Raw genomic sequence first — 18660 nt, 5'->3', positions numbered from 1 at the left:
ATCCTAGTGGTTTGTGTGTTGGTTTTGTGAGAGCTTTCTGGGAACTATGAGACCACTGGGAGTGTGGCTTCATTAACCTAGAAATCACTGAGGATAATTGGAGAGCGGGAGACTCACCCAGAAGCAGTTGTGAGCCAGTCAGTGGGAGGAAGGTGCTAGTGTAGAGCACAAGCGGCAGGTGCAGGCTGAACTGAGCTGTCCTGGGTATAGACCCTCTGTGGCCGCGGGGTATCTCCAGGCAGGTGGCTAGACATTTCATGACACTGGTCCTGCATTAAGAGTGGCAATTAGCGCATGTTACCTGACCACAGTTAACATGGGAGCACTTACCGTCTCCTCTTGAGGAGACAATACATGTTAACTCAGCATTATCCAGTTAATGTGCACTAAGTGTAACGCGCTAGCTGGCTAATTCTTTCATTCTCACTCTCCTCTTATACCATGTCCCCTGACAGAAAAATTCTGATTATCTGTAATGTGCTCTTTAACATGCAGAGAGAGGCAAACCTTTTTTTTTTCAGCTTTGGTAACTGGAGAACAAGGCCAGTTCAGGACAGACTTCTACGGTCTGTGCCCTGAAAATGGCAAGAGCAAATATACGTATGTAGTATCATATCATACCGTGTGCTATGAGATTATCTTGTTGGGTAGACTGGATGAACTGTACAGTTCTTTATCTGCGGTCATCTATTGTGTTACTGTGATACCACAAAACCTCTTAACATGGTTTCATGATAGCCTGTTTCTACGCATTAACTTAAGCTTTAATCTGTTTTATTATTTTTTTAATTTTTTTCCCTAGATCTACTGATTTTACTACTTTCTCTGGACTATGTGGAGCCCATATCTCTTGATTCTGGGTTAGCTGAAGTCCAGATAGCATAACCATTTGTACCACACATTCTGTAATTGGGAAGCTTGTCATTTCTTTATGAGCTTCCTTTTTTCTTCTTTCAAAAGTTACACAGATCACTAAAGCTTTCTATTTTAGAACCTTCCCATGTGAAGCCGCCCAGCGGTCAAGCTCTAAATAATAAAATGATCATGACTATACTGTCAAGGACATGTGTAATTATATCCCCAGGCAGATGGCCTCTTTGCAAGTCAATAGATCTGTATGACTGGTCAGTTTTACTAGGCAGTGCTGCAGATCCATCCTTGTTTAGCATAGGAGAGAGTAAAAGATTTTCAACAAAACCTCTTTACAGATCTGATATTCAGGCCTTTCTGGGGTACTTCTAACCCTAAGATTTCTCCTAGAGCAATTTTGCACATATTCCAGTTTGTCTAAAAGCTATTTTGAATTCTGTTTGTTGTGTGTGAACTTATCTGCTGGTGGTGATCTGTGCTTGACACTGGTTTCTTCTGTTTCTCCGATATAATTTCCGAAAATTTTACAATGAGGATAATAACTTAATTCTACTTATATCTGATTTAATACTATCCTTCTTAATACTGTGTTGATGTATTAGAGTATAAATCAACTGCTGATGTTTACCTTGTAAGCCACATTGAACCAATGTGTATTAGAAAATCATGGGATATAAATGCTGCTATAAATAAATATATTGCATCTCTTTTAAGTCTGTAACTGGTTCCAGCAAATCCACTTTAACTGCAGCGATATCACTGTTGAGGATCTCATCTCATTCCTTGTCTTTGTTGCGACAAGCTCTTTCTCTCGTCTGTACTGTCCACTCCAATTCAGAATGCATCTCATTCATTGCGCTTGCTGTGTTTTTACTGCCTGGTGCCTCACTAGTGCCATTGGAATATGGGAGATCTCTGAAAGTGCATGTTTGCTTTTAATCAGCCGTCAGTATTCTCTTGCAGGTTGATACCATTTCTGAGTTGTTGGCTTATCAAGTGGCGTTATACATTTGGACAACTATTCCCTGTGATGATATCCCCCTTCTCCTCCATCTGTAGAATTTTCATTCTGGTATCGCAAACGGTATCATCTATATTAGCTGCCCCAGTTTCTATATTAAGTGCGTCCCGGAAGGAAGTTTTCCTAAGGTGTTGGTCAACATCAGCATCTGGATGGCAACAGTCAATATGCACCCTCACTTAGTATTTGACTGTTAACCAGGAACAGATCCTGACTTCTCTGATGAAGTATTATTTTGAGGGGGTTGTCTGTGTCAGCCGCTTCATCAAAGAGGATATTCCTGCTTGTTTCCAGCAGTTCACTAGCATCAATTAAGCTGCCCTAAAAATATGTTTTTATCAACTCAGTTTGATCCATTGTTACAGGTTTATTAAACAGAAAAATCCCAGGTTCCCAAGGTATCGCACATTCCAACCACTTCTGGAGCCTACTTTGTATGGCTTTCCTGTAGGCTTTTCCTCTGACACAGGACCACCCTATGTGTCCCGTCCCCACATCTTCTCCAATATATGGGTGACACCCATGGGAGGCATGACTAAGGCACACAAGGATAAGGTACCATTGATGCATATTTTTAACATAATTCTCCTGAATGTTTACCGCTCAGGAAACCTTGACCAGCTTAGACTCCATTTTAACCTATTCCTTCTCTTCATAGTGAACCCCCAGCTCTCTTTCCCATCAAGTCCTATGAGTAATACTCGCAGATCCCAGCCCTACTAAGTATCCGTATAATGCTGAGATTAACTTCCCAGTGTCCCTAAAATCCTCACATATGTCTTTCATTAAGGAGGGATCCCTACCAACTCTCTGCTTATTCTCTTTAATGTACAATAAGTGTACCAACTGCTGATAGGGAAACATCTTGTGGAGGAAGCTGGTAGTCGTTAACTAATTCATCAAAAGATTTTTTTTTTTTTTTTTTTACTCCTTTCAGAAAGTACAAAGACTAGGGGACGGACAATAAATGAAGTAACATGGAAATACTTTTAAAACAAATAGGAGGAACTATTTTTACACTCGATGAATAGTTAAGCTCAGAAACTTTTTGGTGGAAGATGTGTTCTCCGAGGACAAGCAGGCTGCTTGTTCTCACATGTGGGTCGACGTCCGCGTCGGCCCAGGAATCGGATATTTTGCAAGCAAAATAACAAAAGGTTTTTGCCAGAGAGTTCTGGCGCGCGCACCACGCATGCGCGGACGACTTCCCGCCTGTCGCACGAGCATTTACCTTAGTTCTTTTTTATCTGCGGTTAGGTGCGGCAGTGTTTTCGCTGCGCTCCGTTCAGGCCCAGGAAGAGAACTTCTCTGAGACTTTCTTTTGCTTTGTTTTTACTTAGTTTTGTTATTCTTTTTCAATATTTAAAAAGAAATTATAATTCCTGTAGTCTTTGTATTTCTTTTTGCCACCTTTAAAGTTTCCTTTCTTTTTGACGATGTCAGCCTTTGGGCCACGCAGTCGGGTTTACTCCCTTTTTGTGCCTTTTTGGCACAATTGCGTCATTTGATTTTGCCGAGGCCGTTTTTCCTTCCATGCAATGTCATCGAAGACACCCAACGGCTTCAAACGTACTCGGTACATCCGGACCATCTCAGGTACAGATACCCACGCCTGGTGTATCCAGTGCCTTGGGCCCAACCATAGCCCAGCCGCTTGTAGTCTGTGTCTTCGTATGAAGAAACGGACCCAAGCATCTCGAGAAGCCCAACGAGAGAAGCTTTTTAGGGCTCAGTCCGGTCCTTCAACGTCAACATCGGTACCAAGGTCGTCGACATCAACAGGAGCATCGACATCAGGAGCAAAGGTAATGGCTGCTCAGAGACCAGTTCGCGCTGGGAGCAGTGAGGCGTCAAGTGGGTCTCCACCTACCTCGAGGCCTCCTGTTATGCAGGCCCCCGGGGAGACGTGAGAATTCCATGTCTTCCTCATCGGTACCGAGGAGTCTCGATGACAGGCGTTGAGCGAAGGCAAAGAAGCACCATCATCGTTCTCCTTTGAAACACGGTACCGGGAGCTTCGGGGTGTTGAGAGAGTCGGCACCCGAGATGCGTCGGCGCCTTAAGGACCGCTCCCCCTCGATACAGGAGGTGCAGATGCGTTGGTCTCCTAGTAGCCCAGTACCTGATCCCGAGCCTCCACAAATTCTGACACCGCCTGTTCCACCAACCCCACAGCCTTCTCAGATGGCTTCTCTCGACGAACGCATCCGGGCCTTGTTTGCAGAACTTCTGGAGGGACTGCTACATCAGTCAGCATCGGTGTCAGGGGTGCTTGCACCTTCTGTACCGTCTGCTGCAGCGGTGTCTGGCCCTTTACCTGTGGTGAGGTCCACAAGTGCGATGTTGCCTGCTGCCACCCAGGTCGACTCCCCTTTGACGCTGGTGGAGGGAGCTTCACCGCAGTCGGGCTGGGCATCGACCTCTCGACATCGCCACAGAGGACATTGTTCCTCGGCGTCGAGGCAGGTCCAGTGTCAAAGCACCTTAACTCAGGTTTTATCCGACACTGAGCAGGAGCGTTCATGGGAGTCATATGAGGATCCCAGGTACTTCTCTTCTGATGAGTCCTACGGGATTCCCTCTGAACCTTCCCCCCCACCAGAAAGGAGAAATCCTCTGAACCTTCCCCTCCACCAGAAAGGAGATTATCTCCACCGGATAGTCTGGCCTTGTCCTCTTTTGTCCAGGAAATGGCTATGGCTATTCCCTTCCCTGTGGAGGCTGAGGATGAGCACAGGACTGAGATGCTCAAGGTTTTGGATTATTCTTCTCCACCTAAAGAGGCTGTGACAGTTCCTTTGCATAAGGTACTGAAAGCTGAATCCCAGTATCAGCACCTAACCATTGTACCTCTATCCAGGAAATCTAGACTGCCTCAATCTTGATTGACTGCACTTTTTGTCCTTTAGATTGTAAGCTCCTTTGAGCAGGGACTGTCCTTCTTTGTTAATTGTACAGAGCTGCGCAACCCTGGTAGCGCTTTAGAAATGTTAAGTAGTAGTAGTAGTAGTAGTATCGGATCCACGGTGAACCTGGGTTGATGAGGTCCCAGTTACCCCACATTTCCATGGTGGTGGACTCCGCCCTCAAGAGAGCCAAGAGTAGTAGAGACTATGCTTTGGCAGAGAAGCTAGGACTCTTGATTCTTTTGGTAGGAAGACGTATCAGGCCGCTATGCTCGCTGGAAAAAAAGTTAGTAAGTCCACCTTTCAAATCAGACCTAATTTCCTGAACCGAGTGTGGATAAACAGCAAAAAAAAAAAAAAAAAAACCCAAACAGCTTAATTGGGAATTAGATGCATGATTCTGTGATGCCCAGCGGAAGGGAAAACATTTCAACCCTTTCACAACTGTCAGTTCAAGGCCTACATCTAGCAACTGTCTTGTACATATTAATTTTAAACCAGAAGCCATGGAATAGAATTTGATCTCTTCAACAAATTTGGTAATGGAAAAAGGATTGAGCAAGATGGAGGAGTTCATCCTTGGATAGGGATATTTTGTATTCATGCTGGCCCACCACTATACCCTGGATATCCTCGTTTGCTCAAATTGAAGCAGCCAGTGGTTCCATGAGAAGCACAAATAACAAGGGAAACAAGGAGAACCCCTGCTTAGTACCCCATGCCAAGGCAAACATACAGAAATTCCCTCTGTTAATTCGAACACAGGCCCTCAGCTTTGAGCATAAAGGCCTCACCTAGTCTCTAAAATTCTCCCCATCCCAAACCTCTGTAAGACCTGGTCCAAGAAATTCCAGTGAAACCCGTTGAAGGATTTTTCAGTGTCAATAACAAGCAGTTGAGTAGGAATCCACCAGGACCATGCAGTGTGTAATAAATTAATCATTGAACAAACATTTGTCATAGTTCTGCATCTTAGGAACAAATCCCACTTGGTCCACGTGCACTAATGCAGGTAAATCCTTGGACAACCTCATAGTGAGAACCTTCACCAGGATTGTAACATCCACATTTACTGCAGAAATGGGACATAAAGACTGCCAGTCTTATCCTTTCCAGGCTTAGAGATAACAGCTATCCAGGCATCCATCATAGAGGAAGGTAATGTTGCCCCTTTCCAAACAAGATTACAAATCTTAGCAAAGGAGCAAGTTTTGCTGCAAATTTTTTATAGAATTTTCCAGTGGACTCATCCAAATCGGGCACCTTACCAACAGATAACTCCTTGATTGAATTACTTCTTTAAACTCTGACTCTGTTGAGAGAGATCTGTTGTTCCTCTGCTAGCTTGAGTATTTATATATTGCCCAAGTAAGCAAGAACATCCTTCTCTACTGTAGACTGACAATAACTGTACAAGTCGTGATGATAATGCTGGAATCCTGATCGAAGAGAAACTGGTCAAACAGGAACCCTCTATATCTTTAATCTTTCATAAATACTTGTATCTATTTGGGATTTCTGCAACTGATGTGCCCAGTTTGCATATTTTGTTATTCTTTTCGTAACATGTTTGTTTTAGGAAAGCACTGTAAAACTCAAACGCATTTGTTGGTAAACTATCTAGCTAGAGACTGGCATTTTTCAAGAACAATAAACTTTCACTGACCGAGGAGTCTTATGCTGTGCCTCCAAGGACTGAATTTGGATTTTACAGTTCAAAATGAACTACTCTGTTTTCTTTTCATTTTGGGTTGCCTTTTTAATTTAGAAAAAAAAATCATTGAAACAATCTTAATGCATCCCAGATCACTGCCATTGAGTACCTTAAACTTTCGCATTTTTTCTGTAAGTAGCCATATTTTACAATTAGAAAGTTTATCATCATTGCCTCACATTTTATCCAGTGCAGGATTTTATTTTATTTCATTTTGTGGGGATTGGAGTAGGAATTTAATGTGGGGTGTTTGTTCAACATATAACTATATAAAATATTGGAGCAATCTTGCTTTTGCTTTGCCCACACCACTATGTGCCCTTTACATTTTATTTAATTAATATAAACAGTTCTTATCCCTTAAAACCAAATATTTATCAGTTTAATGCTAAAAAGAATGTAATTACAAAAGAAATAAGTCCATAAGAGTATGATATGCTGTTACCATTGTTAACATGTGCAGTACAGTGGAAGAAAAGAAACTCTAGTTAAAGATATGATCCTGAATACATATTGACAGAGGAATATACATGAGTAAATACAGAAAAGTCTTTAAGGCATCCAGGCTTTCAAAAAAAATAAACTTCTTTGCTCTATAGTATATTAACTTTCAAGTGATAAATTCTTAAAGATTCAGTGGCCTTAGGGTACGGCTTGGTTTCTAGTCACTAAATGCTAAATTTACTTCAGTTGGCTTATACACATAAATTTGTTTGCAGCATTGACACACACACTGGTATGATTCTAGCTGAAGCATTACCTACTCATATAATTTAATAAAAATTCTTTAAATGTGTGCAGTGTCAAGGACAAATCTATTTACGTGTCACAGTTTTGCCTACGGAAGTAGAGCTTTGCAGTTAGGATAAACAGAACATGTATTCTTTAGTTGCCTGATAAAAATACTATGACCATAAAACCTGAGTGGGTTTAGGGCTTCAAATAAATGAGCAATCATAATCCGCAAATATGCCAAACAGTATTTGTAACTAGAATTTTAGGTGGCTTAACATGTTTCAAAGTCAGAATTAAAAAAAGAGGAACATAAAGCAAATAAATTTGAACAAAATGTATTTCAAGGCATTCTTTTATGCTGTATACCACAATATTTTTCATGGCTTGCTTTACCTGAAAAAACCCAAGTACTTCTCTACTCAGTTCTGTACCAGGATAGGGAATAGTATGATTCTGTTGGGGGATGGCAATCTGCATATGCAGGCGGAGAGGGGCATTGGCATGGATAAGAGGGTGGAAAGATATGTGATGCCAGTCTTTTCTATTAATTTTGAAGGTTTTTATTTTTTTTTCCAGCACACCGGATTGTGGAAAATGTCCATCTGTCTGTCTAGGTGCAAAATTACTTTTAAAAAAAATTAACGGAGCAAAACTAAATATGTGTGGGGCAAAACTGGTGAAAAGATATGAGGTTTTGTTTTTGTTTTTTAAATCGCCAAATTCTAACCAGGGGACTTAGAGAAGTATGTTCCCCCAAAACATTAATTCATTCATTTTAGTATTTATATACTGCTTAGACCTAAGCGATTTACAGTTTCATTTTACAGGTGCTGGGTTTGTCCCTAGTGGGTTCAAGGTCTAAGTACTACATTTTACTGCTGTTGTACTTGGGGCAGTGGAGGGTTAAGTGACTTGCACAGGGTCACACAGAGCTACAGAGGGAATTGAACCTGGTTCTGCAGGACCTCAACCCACTTCCGACCATCAGGTAGCAGTGGGAATGGAGCCCAGTTCCCCTGGTCCACAAGCTTCTGCACTAACCAATAGGCCACTCCTCTGCATGACCCAATTTATTTCTATAGTAGAAGCAACATGGAGACTGGAGCAGAGCAGTTAGTGAACTGCTCTTTTCAAATGACCTATCTGCTGTTCTCTGGTGTCATGGTCCAGACACACAGAACTAGTACACACGTGTGGAGTGGAAATAATTCCAGAGTATGCTCTGCCTGAAGAAAGTAGAAAGACTATACCTATTAAGGCTTTTCAGACTTGAGAAAAGACAGCTGAGAAGGGATATGATAAAAGTTTAGAAAATTGTCAGTGGAGTGGTCTGATTACATAGGGAACAGCACTTTAACTTTTCAACACTAAAACAAGAGGTCATGCCATGAAACTAACAATCAGCAGATTGAAAAGAATCATAGAAAGCACTTTTTTATGGACTGTATATTTAAGCTGTAAAATCTGTTCCTGGGGGTTAAAAGAGGTTTGAGGTTCCTGAAGAAAAAGTGTATTAAAAAATTATTAGCTAGATAGACTTGAGAAAGCCATAGCTTATTTGTAGAAATGAGGAAATAGATCTACTTGTTGGGATCTGCCAGGTGGTTGTTATACAAGTTAAACGTATATAACTCTCAGAAATGGGTCTTTTATAGTATAAGATTGTTGGAGAACAAACAATGTAAAGTATTCCGTTCAGTATATCCAACTGTCAGTGCTCTATACATAAATAGCAATAATTCATTTAGATAGTTTTCATATCTCTAGTGACCTCAGCGATGTCCGTTACCATCATATTTATTGTAATGGCAACGATACAACATCAGACATCTTCATCGGTCTTATAATTGATAATTCAAAAGACTTCCATAAATTTTTAGATATTTAGTTCAACTTAGCTTTCAATTTTCATCAAACACCAGGGGATCAAAGGCCCGACATATGTTTCGCCCGAGACCGAGCTGTCTCAAGGGTCTACCCCCTGTATAGTATTTTAGCGTCAGCTCTGCCCTACAAATTTGTTCACTAATTTGTAGGGCAGAGCTGACGCTAAAATACTATACAGGGGGTAGACCCTTGAGACAGCTCGGTCTCGGGCGAAACATATGTCGGGCCTTTGATCCCCTGGTGTTTGATGAAAATTGAAAGCTAAGTTGAACTAAATATCTAAAAATTTATGGAAGTCTTTTGAATTATCAATTATAAGACCGATGAAGATGTCTGATGTTGTATCGTTGCCATTACAATAAATATGATGGTAACGGACATCGCTGAGGTCACTAGAGATATGAAAACTATCTAAATGAATTATTGCTATTTATGTATAGAGCACTGACAGTTGGATATACTGAACGGAATACTTTACTGTTATACAAGTTAGCCACTGTGGGAAATAGGATGCTGGGCTTGATGAACCTTGGTTTGGCTGATTGGTTTTTTTTTGTTTGTTTTGTTTTGTTTTGCTGCTTCTCTACATAAGATCTCACATAGTTTCTAATCATTTCAGAAAATTTATGCAATCCACTCATACCAGGTAGGATATCATTTCTGTGCTGATTTTATCTAAAGCAGAGTCATACACTTGAGTCATTTTTTTTTTCTTTTTTCCTTTGGTTTCTCATACGTAGGCAAGGTAACATTTCCATAAGTCTATGTGTAAAACCCTCATAAGACATTTCTGAAACAACTTTTCTACTTTATCATCATTTTTAACTTTTATCTGTGCCTCAATGAATAGTTTCCAGAATCTGCCAGAACTGGGAAACAAGGCGATCATAGGTCTTCTGTGCGTTGTCTATATGTTGATTTGTCAAAAGCTTTTTTAAAATCCAGCTATGCTAACTATTTTTACCACATCCTCTGGCAATGAGTTCCAAAACTCAATTATGCAAATGAGTGAAAAAATATTTGCTCCTGTTTTGTTTTAAAAGTGTTACTATGTAACTTCATGGTGTGTCTTCTAGTCCTTGTACTTTTTGAAAAGGTAAATAATTCACATTTACCCATTCCATTCCACTCAGGATTTTGTAGGCCTTTATCATATCCCCCTTCAGCCATCTGTTCTCCAAGCTAAAGTGCCCTGCCCTCTTAACCTTTCCACTTGTGAGCGTTGTTCGGGGGTGTAACTGTTAGACCACCACCATTCGGGCACTTATGACTTTTAGGTGCCACCGTTAGCGAAATAAAATAGCAGGTGGACACCGGGGACCTGGCTCCACCCAGCTGCCAAGCCAGTACAGAAGGAGCAAGAAGTTATAACCAATACCAGGCATCGAATCCAGTAACAGCCGCACACCCGCATCCAGATAAAGACCCCACAGAATAAACTGGGAATCCAGCATCAGCCCCATTAAAATGAAGTGGTTGCCAAACCTGGTCCTGGAGTCACCCCAGCCAGTCAGGTTTTTGGGATATCCATAATGAATATTTATGAAAGATAATTGTATGCACTGCCTCCATTTCATGCAGATCTCTCCCATGAATATTCATTGTGGATATCCCGAAAACCTGCCTGGCGGGGTTACCTCCAGGATCAGGTTTGGAAACCACTGCTTTATATTTTATTTGCTAATAATGGTATATGTACCTTGTTCCATTTCTGTGTAGTGCTGATTAAATAAAGGTTGGAAATAAAAATCCGGTTGCTAAATGTTTTGCACTGCCCTGGATGCACCCCAGGGCAGTGCTAAAAGTTTGCAATGCTAGAGGTTTTGCATGCACTATAAATTCTGTACCTCCATCACAGGCAGCACTAGACATTTTCACCTGCATTCACTGAATGGACGCCACAGGGACCTGATGGACACTATGTACTCGCACTGTGTACAGAGCATGATAGGTATAGGCTCATGTTGGCCATTTTCAGCTTCATGGGCACCCCTGTGTACACTTCTCTCTCTATTTTTCACATTGGCAGTGCCTCAACATATTGCATTTATGTGCCGTATGTTTTTGATGGGCTTTTCGACATCTTGATCTGGGGACAGAGATATGTCAGTTTTACAATATGCTTATACGTTCAGCCCTCAATTTGTAAAATACGTCACAGGCTCTAGACGTTTTATATTCAGACTTCCACAACTTTTTTAAAATGACACTGAACATGAACATCTTACATACACAAAAAAATCTATACATCAGAAACTTAAACAAGCACTCACAACATCATTGCTGTTCCCTTCCATAGAATACCTAATCTAAGCCATCTATTGTTATTTTCCACTTGCCCATAAATTTCATACTTAAGTGCCTGCTGAGAAATCTAAGTTTTCAAATGTTTGCTGAAATTTCAGATAATCCTCTTCCTTTCCTAAATCTGAAGCAGAACATTCCACGGTGTAGGTACAGGTCCTCCAAAAGACTGTTTCTAAGTTCAGTTCACTGGGCTCAGAGAAGCAGCATGAAAACCAGATTGTGCATCATCCAAACCTCCCACAATGTCAGGTTACCTCTTTTTTTTTATCAGCCATATTTCAATAATTTTAGCTAGTATTGGTAAGTTAAAAACTGGCCAGTAGAATTAGAGAACTCTCTAATGCATTTTCCCTCCCTTCGAGAGGGAAAGGTATGCCAAAGCTTTGTTGGAGAGGCTGTGCATTCCACTGAAGGGTTTGACACACACGGTATAAGATGCATTTGAATTCTGTAGATTTTTATCAATAAACTTTCTACCAATTCATCACTGGCCAAACAGGGTTCTACCCCAGATCTCTCCAGCTAACAAATTCTGAGACACTTTTCTTCTGTAAAATTGTCACCTTATATTCTTTAAATTTTGATTTCTGGTTTAAGCATCATAGCTCTCTCTTTCATGACACATATTCCCCAAAGCTAAGAAGGAAGGTTTTGACCGCCTTTTCTTGTCCTTTCCTTTAAAGTACAATAAGAGAAACACATTTCTGTTCCAGCCTGATGACAGTTGAAATAATTAAACTAATTCTAGGTTAGCTCCTTCCAAGGTCATAATATCTTTCTCCATATTGTCCAGTAACAGACAAATTAATCTTCCATATATGATTTGCTTTCCAGAGGGGGAGGGGGCATGACGATTTTTCCATCCTCTTTCCTTCCCCCTAAATGAGAATAGTAAATTATTGGCCAAAGTCACCAGACCACTTTAATTGTTTCTGTCTTCCATGGACCCCTATGATTCTCATCTCTAGAGATGATCAATGAGTCCAGCATGTGGCTGTTACCATGCATCACTTCTGTGTTTCAGGATTAGGTCTAGAGAATCCAGCAGTCCATAGAAGTTCTTAGTTTCCAAACAATTTAAATCATTCAGATGAATATTGAAGTTCCTAATCAACATAATGTCTGGATTTAGAAAACAAAATCCTGTTTTGCTAACAAGTCAAAATGAGTACTGCCCATAATTATTTATATATTATATCAAACATATAATCGGCGAGTGACCGAACTCACTCGCAAATGTGCAGTAGAGACTTCCTTCTCTGTCCCGCCCCCGCGTCAATACGTGATGACGGGGGCGGGACAGAGAGGGAAACTGCGCTCCCCCCCCCCCCCCCGAGGTCGCCGCCGCCACCCCTCCACCCGGCCCGGGCCCTCTGATCGCAATTAATTCAACTTACATTGCCGCAGCACGCAGATCAGCTGAGCTCCGGTCGGCCTTCCTTCCCTGCCTGTGTCCCGCCCTCGCCAACGGTACGTCACACGAGGGCGGGACACAGGCAGAGAAGGAAGGCCAGGACGACGGCAGCTCAGCTGATCTGCGTGCTGCGGCGATTTAAGTTGAATTAATAGCAAACAGAGGGCCCGGGCCGGGTAGAGGGGTGGCGGCGGCGACTCCGGGGGGGGGGGGGGTACCGTTAACGGCGACCTCGGGGGGGGGAGGGGACAGCGGCGACCTGGGGGGGGGGGGCTTGGAAAACCCCCATTCCAATAGTAGCCCGTTTTAATGAGTTCAACAGCTAGTTATATATATTTAGCCTGCGCCTTTTTCACAAAGAGGCATATTTTCAAAGCACTTTGGGAGGCTAAGTTCCATAGGTTTCTATGAAACTTTGGGAGGCTAAGTGCTTTGAAAATGAGCCTCAATGTGAGGTATTTGCCTGTTCCTGGAAGAGTAACAATCTAAGGGACTCTTACTAAAATGCGGCAATTTTTTTGCAATTACCAAATATTTACTGCAAAATTTAATTTACAGTAACTGCAGGGGGTGTTCAGCATTTGCCCTGTATTTATTGCACAGAACAGATGCTTACCACACCACACGGCACTGCATAACATACAAATGAAGATAGCGCGGGTGTAGTCATGCTACCTGCCTCCACATGCATCGCAGTACAAGGTAGGTTTGAAAACGTAAACAAAAGGTCTGTTGTGTTGCTGTTCTGCCCTTCACCTGCTCAATCCTCCTATGGCTCTCCCAATTAAAGATGATGCTCTCCCCTCCCCCCCCCCATATTCCCATTGTTGGCTAAGTCCGTTACTTCACTTCCAATCAAAGATCTAAACCCCTCCTCCCAATAGAAGAGGACCCTTGACATAAAACCCAACCTCCCTCCAGGAAGCCCTGCCCCCACCAGTCTACTTTTCCCACCCCTCCAGGACTTACCCGGGAGCTGCATTGGTAGTTCAGTGAACTCAGGCAGCAACAAAGAATCTCTGCTGCTGCCCAGACTGGGGCTAAAAACCAAAATGGTGTCCATGACCCCTAGTGGCACTCTCACAGTACTACTGTGGGGGTCATCTTTCCATGTATGATAACTCCATAGCGGTGTTATGGGAAAGGGAATGGGACTTGATATACCACCTTTCTATGGTTTTTTGCAACTACATTCAAAGAGGTTTACATAGTATATACAGGTACTTATTTGTACCTGGGGCAATGGAGAGTTTGCTATATATGATGTCATATGTTCAAGCAAGTTTATAGAATGAGGTCATATTTATCTGCTTTGATTTTACTGAGACTACAATAAGGTTTTATCTTTGCAGTCAGCAGCAATTGTTGAGTGATGCACTGGTGTGTCCATTTCCGCTTTTTAGGATCTTGTTGCATGATACATATTGAAATTTAGCATAACATGTTTATTTCTTATAATAGTCTGTTTTTATTCATGTTTCATTTCCTCATATGTGTTTAAGATCTGTTTTCTTTATTTTCATAAAGGCATCTTCCTTATATCTTTGGCTCTCTGTGCTGATGCAGTTATAGGAAATGTACAGGAAAAGGCTATGAAGTTGCACAGTGGTTCAAATTCAGAAATGGTAAATATTTCTACTTCACATCTCACTTTTTTCTCTTTTTCTAGTTTATGGGTACTGAACTCCTTTTCCTTGAACGAGGTAAAAAAATTAGTTGAAAAGACAATAGACGGGTGGAAATGATACCTTGTAAGGCTATCAACACTTGCTAAAATATTAATGTCCTTTTTTCAGGCAGTGTCATAAAATAGATGTGGCTAAAACTTTGACTTGTGTGCTAAGCCTGCCCATCATTGATATTGATTCATTTCAATGAAGAAGGTTACTGACTTGCCCTCATGTATCTGTGGATATGTTTGTTGATGTCCTCATCAAAGACCCAATGTTGCAGGCCTGGAGCTCTAGTGCTTTTGTTTCCTCATGCAGCAAGAGGAGGAGATGGTGTTGGCTATGGCAACAACTTGAGGGCTAGAGGGGAGGAAGCCTCAGAGTTGGGGATGCAGGTGTCTGCTGGAGAAAGTATGCTGGGTCACGGAGGAGGGTGGATTCAAGTGGGTGAATGCTGGAGAGAGTGGTGGCCTCTTTATAAAGTATAACAGTAGCCATACTGGGTCAGACCAGTGGTCCATCCAGTCCAGTATCCTGCTTCCAACAGTGGCCAATCCAGGAGACATGTACCTGACAGAAACCCAATTAAGTAGCAACATTCCATGCTACCAATCCCAGGGCAAGCAGTGGCTTCGCCCATGTCCATCACAATAACAGACTGTGGACTTTTCCTCCAGCAACTTGTCCAAATCTTTTTTAAACCCAGATATGCTAACCGCTGTTACCACCTTCTCAGGCAACGAGATCCACAGCTTAACTATTATTTGAGTAAAAAAATATTTCCTCCTATTTGTTGTTATACTTGCAGGCTACAAAATCTGCTAAAGTTCTAAAGAGTATGACAGGCTTTTCAAAGCCCTAGTTTATTATTATTTAGCTTGGGAGGATACGTTGTATTTGTCTTCTTGGGGCAGTAGTCTGAACAGTGTTCTGAGTTGCCACCCTCCCCTCCTCTGCTACTGTCTAGGCTTCTGGTGCTTGACCCTTGGTATAGGTGAGTGGCATAAAGGTGGCCATGTGTTTAAAAAGAAATTCTTTGTCAATAGAAAATGTTATACACAGAAACATAGCAGTTGGGGAATTCAAATTGCCTCTGCATTCTTCTCCACTCTCCTCACAGATAACACACAGAGCCAGCATGCGTGCACGCACGCACGTGCACACACACAGCACTACACTTCAGTGCAGTAGTTTTCAGATTTTTCTACAAACAAACTTGTACTATATTGGTAGTAAAATAAGCACAGGAAGATCAAAGGTAAACCATCTCTTTTGAAAATTATCCACAGATAATGTGCCCATGTATTTTGTACCTCTACTGTGGGTGAAATTTCAATTGAAAATAACATACACAGATTTGAACACAAGTCTGCATGTGGTTTGGGGTTTTTTTTTCTTGTGTTCCCTTCTGTAACTTAAACATGCCTCTGGGTAAACCTCCTCAAAATCTGGCTAAAAATGCACACATTGAGGAGGACCATTTATATTTTTAGGTAGAATGAGGAAGGGCAGTTTGAAATTGCTTTTTTACCTAAATAAATTGGAATATACTTGAATAAATGGCTTTGAAAATTGCCCTCATAATCATTAAATTAAATTTAGTTGTAGTCAGTATATATAGCATTGTCAGCTCTTTATGAAGAGCAAGAATGACTTAGATCTCCAGTAGTTTGGGAAATGAGACCAATATAAAGGTTCACAAAAAGCAAAGCAGATCTCGTGAGGACAGTGTGCCTCAGTACATTGCTCTGAGATGGCATTTTCCCAACTTCTGTGTTATTGGTGGTTGTTGTGTTTATCTCTATATAATATGTTCTTAATTTATCTATTTCAGGTTTTGTATTCCTATTCAATAGGTTTTGTGTACATTTTATTTGGATTGATTTTCACCAGTGGAATATCCCAGGCAGTTGCCTTTTGCTCAAAGGTAAAAGCTAGTTAATCTTAATTCATATATTGCTACTGCAGTTTATGCATCTACTTATTGATAGGGAGTTAGCTAGAGGAAGTTCAAAAACATCACATCTTACATTCGTTCTCATTAATCATGTGGATCACCCGAGATCCTAATGATAAGCACATGTGATCTATCACCTTCTTTTGTTTGTTTTTCCCTTTTGATTTTTGTTTCCTGCTTTTGTATTTGGTCTGCAATTTTCCTATGCTGAGTTAGTGGACTTCACTGAACTAAAGTGAAATTTTAGAAAGAGAAGAAATTGTCTTCCCCCACCCCCTCGCAAACATTGTCAGGATACTCATTAATAAAAGTTGGTTAATTATGATGTATTACTCATGACTGAATTACACAATTATCCAGTAGTCACCAGGTTGACATTTTATCACAGCAGCAATGCCTGCTAGGTACTACAAATGTTAAATTTGCAGAGAATAGGAGGCTTGCAGGACCACAGAATACAAAAGCAATAAAGACTCCATTTATAAAGCATACCTGTTAGAGATTACTAATCCAGCATGTAAGAACATGCCTTTTAGGGGGTATTTTAATAAAGCTTAGCTCGAGTTATCTGCAGCAGGGCCCTTATGAATAAAATGGGCCCTGCTGCAGATTACTCACGCAAAACTTTAATAAAAGACCCCCTTAATGTTCTACAGATTCTGGTTGAAGCTGTTGGCTTCTGGAGCCTCTCTGCTCAAGACAGAAGATAATTACTATATTAAAACTCACTTTTCTTAAAGATATTGTTTTAATAGTGATGACCTCAATAGCAACAATCCTCACAAATCAACACTATCTTTTACGAATTAAGAAGTACTGTTGCTTTAAAGATGTAGTAGTCATGTTAATTCTCTGAGGATAAGCAGCATGCACTGGGTGGTTCATTTTTCCTTTATATAGCAAACTGGCTCTGCCCACTGCATCGCAGAGTGCACCATGTGGGGCAGGGTACCACCAGGTACCAGAGGCAGGAGCGAGTGGTCATCGCTTCTGCCTCTTCAGATACAAGGGTCCAGGGGGCCTTGCAAAAGGGGTCAGGGAAATGGGTGGGTGCCACTAACACCAGGGAGTGATTATGTACAGTTGGAATAAAGGGAGACCACAAGTCAGGTGGGGAGACGGTGGAGGGAGGGGTGCCATTAGACACTAGGGCAATATTAAGTTGGGAGAGAGAGAGGGTCTGGTCATGTGTGTAGTGGGGGTGCACTAGATACTAAGAACAAAATTATATTTTTTAATATTATGGGGAGGGAGTAGGAAGGTGCTAGCACTGTCTGTTGACAGGAGGGTGCCAGAAACTTTGATGGTGCAGAAGGGAGAAAGATGGGGCTGATGCTGATCATGGGGGCTCTATGCTAGCCTCGGACCTTTCAGTATTATTTATTTATTTATTACATTTGTACCCCGTGCTTTCCCACTCATCGCAGGCTCAATGCGGTGTACATATAACAAGAGAATACAATCTGTAGTATCAGACTCAACAAAGGAGGTATATGATGCGACGAATGAACAAGGAGTAAATGGGATAGAAGAGGTGTGAGAGAAAGGATAGGGATAAGTAAGGAGGTGGGGCGATAAAGGAGAAGTTGGGACGAGCATGGAGGGTAAGAAGGTTGGTAGGAGATGTTTTTTGAGTCATTGTTATTAATGGTTAGTTGAACCGGTAAATAGATGTATTGCTTATGTTTGCTTATGGTATGTCAAGTCATTCGGGTAAACCTGTTTGAATAGATGGGTTTTCAATAGTTTCCTAAAGGGGAAGATATTCACTAATTGACCGAATGTATCTGGGTAGAGCATTCCAGAGGTTTCTGATGTTCAGCTCATACGGTAGACATCATCTCACAGGCATGTATTGCTGCAAGGTAGATAATAGGCTCTTTAGTGTGCATTTTAATATGCTGTGCACTGATGCTTACCTTGGGTGTAAACTTCAATGCAGAAAACCTTTTTGAGACACCGACCATTAAGGGTGCACTGCCTGTGGTATGTTTCTGCATTGGCCCCAGTGTAAACAAAGTGTGAAGTATTTTAGAAAAGTCTTGTTTCATCATACCTAGGTGCTTTTAATTCCAGGGCAGACAGAGTGAAAAGATTCAAAATTGCGCAGATTATATTTTCTTGTTGGTCTCAGGTGCATTTTATGATAGTTTATTTTCTGGGTTTAGATATGGGGTGC

At 41.4% G+C, this 18660-nt stretch overlaps 1 protein-coding gene across 1 annotated transcript in view; it reads left to right on the top strand.

Moving 5' to 3' along the window:
• SLC35B3 (solute carrier family 35 member B3) overlaps positions 1 to 18660 on the top strand; it is a 128112-nt gene that overhangs the window by 73474 nt on the left and 35978 nt on the right. The window contains exons 6-7 of the mRNA XM_030208994.1: positions 14382 to 14479; positions 16359 to 16451. Of these exons, the coding sequence (XP_030064854.1) occupies positions 14382 to 14479; positions 16359 to 16451 (191 nt within the window). The remainder of the gene's footprint in view (positions 1 to 14381; positions 14480 to 16358; positions 16452 to 18660) is intronic.

This window comes from Microcaecilia unicolor, chromosome 1 (genome assembly GCF_901765095.1).
Source record: "Microcaecilia unicolor chromosome 1, aMicUni1.1, whole genome shotgun sequence".
Classification (NCBI taxonomy): domain Eukaryota; kingdom Metazoa; phylum Chordata; class Amphibia; order Gymnophiona; family Siphonopidae; genus Microcaecilia; species Microcaecilia unicolor.
The sequence above is the reverse complement of the archived record's forward strand: the minus strand, read 5'-3'. Positions and strand labels throughout refer to the sequence as shown.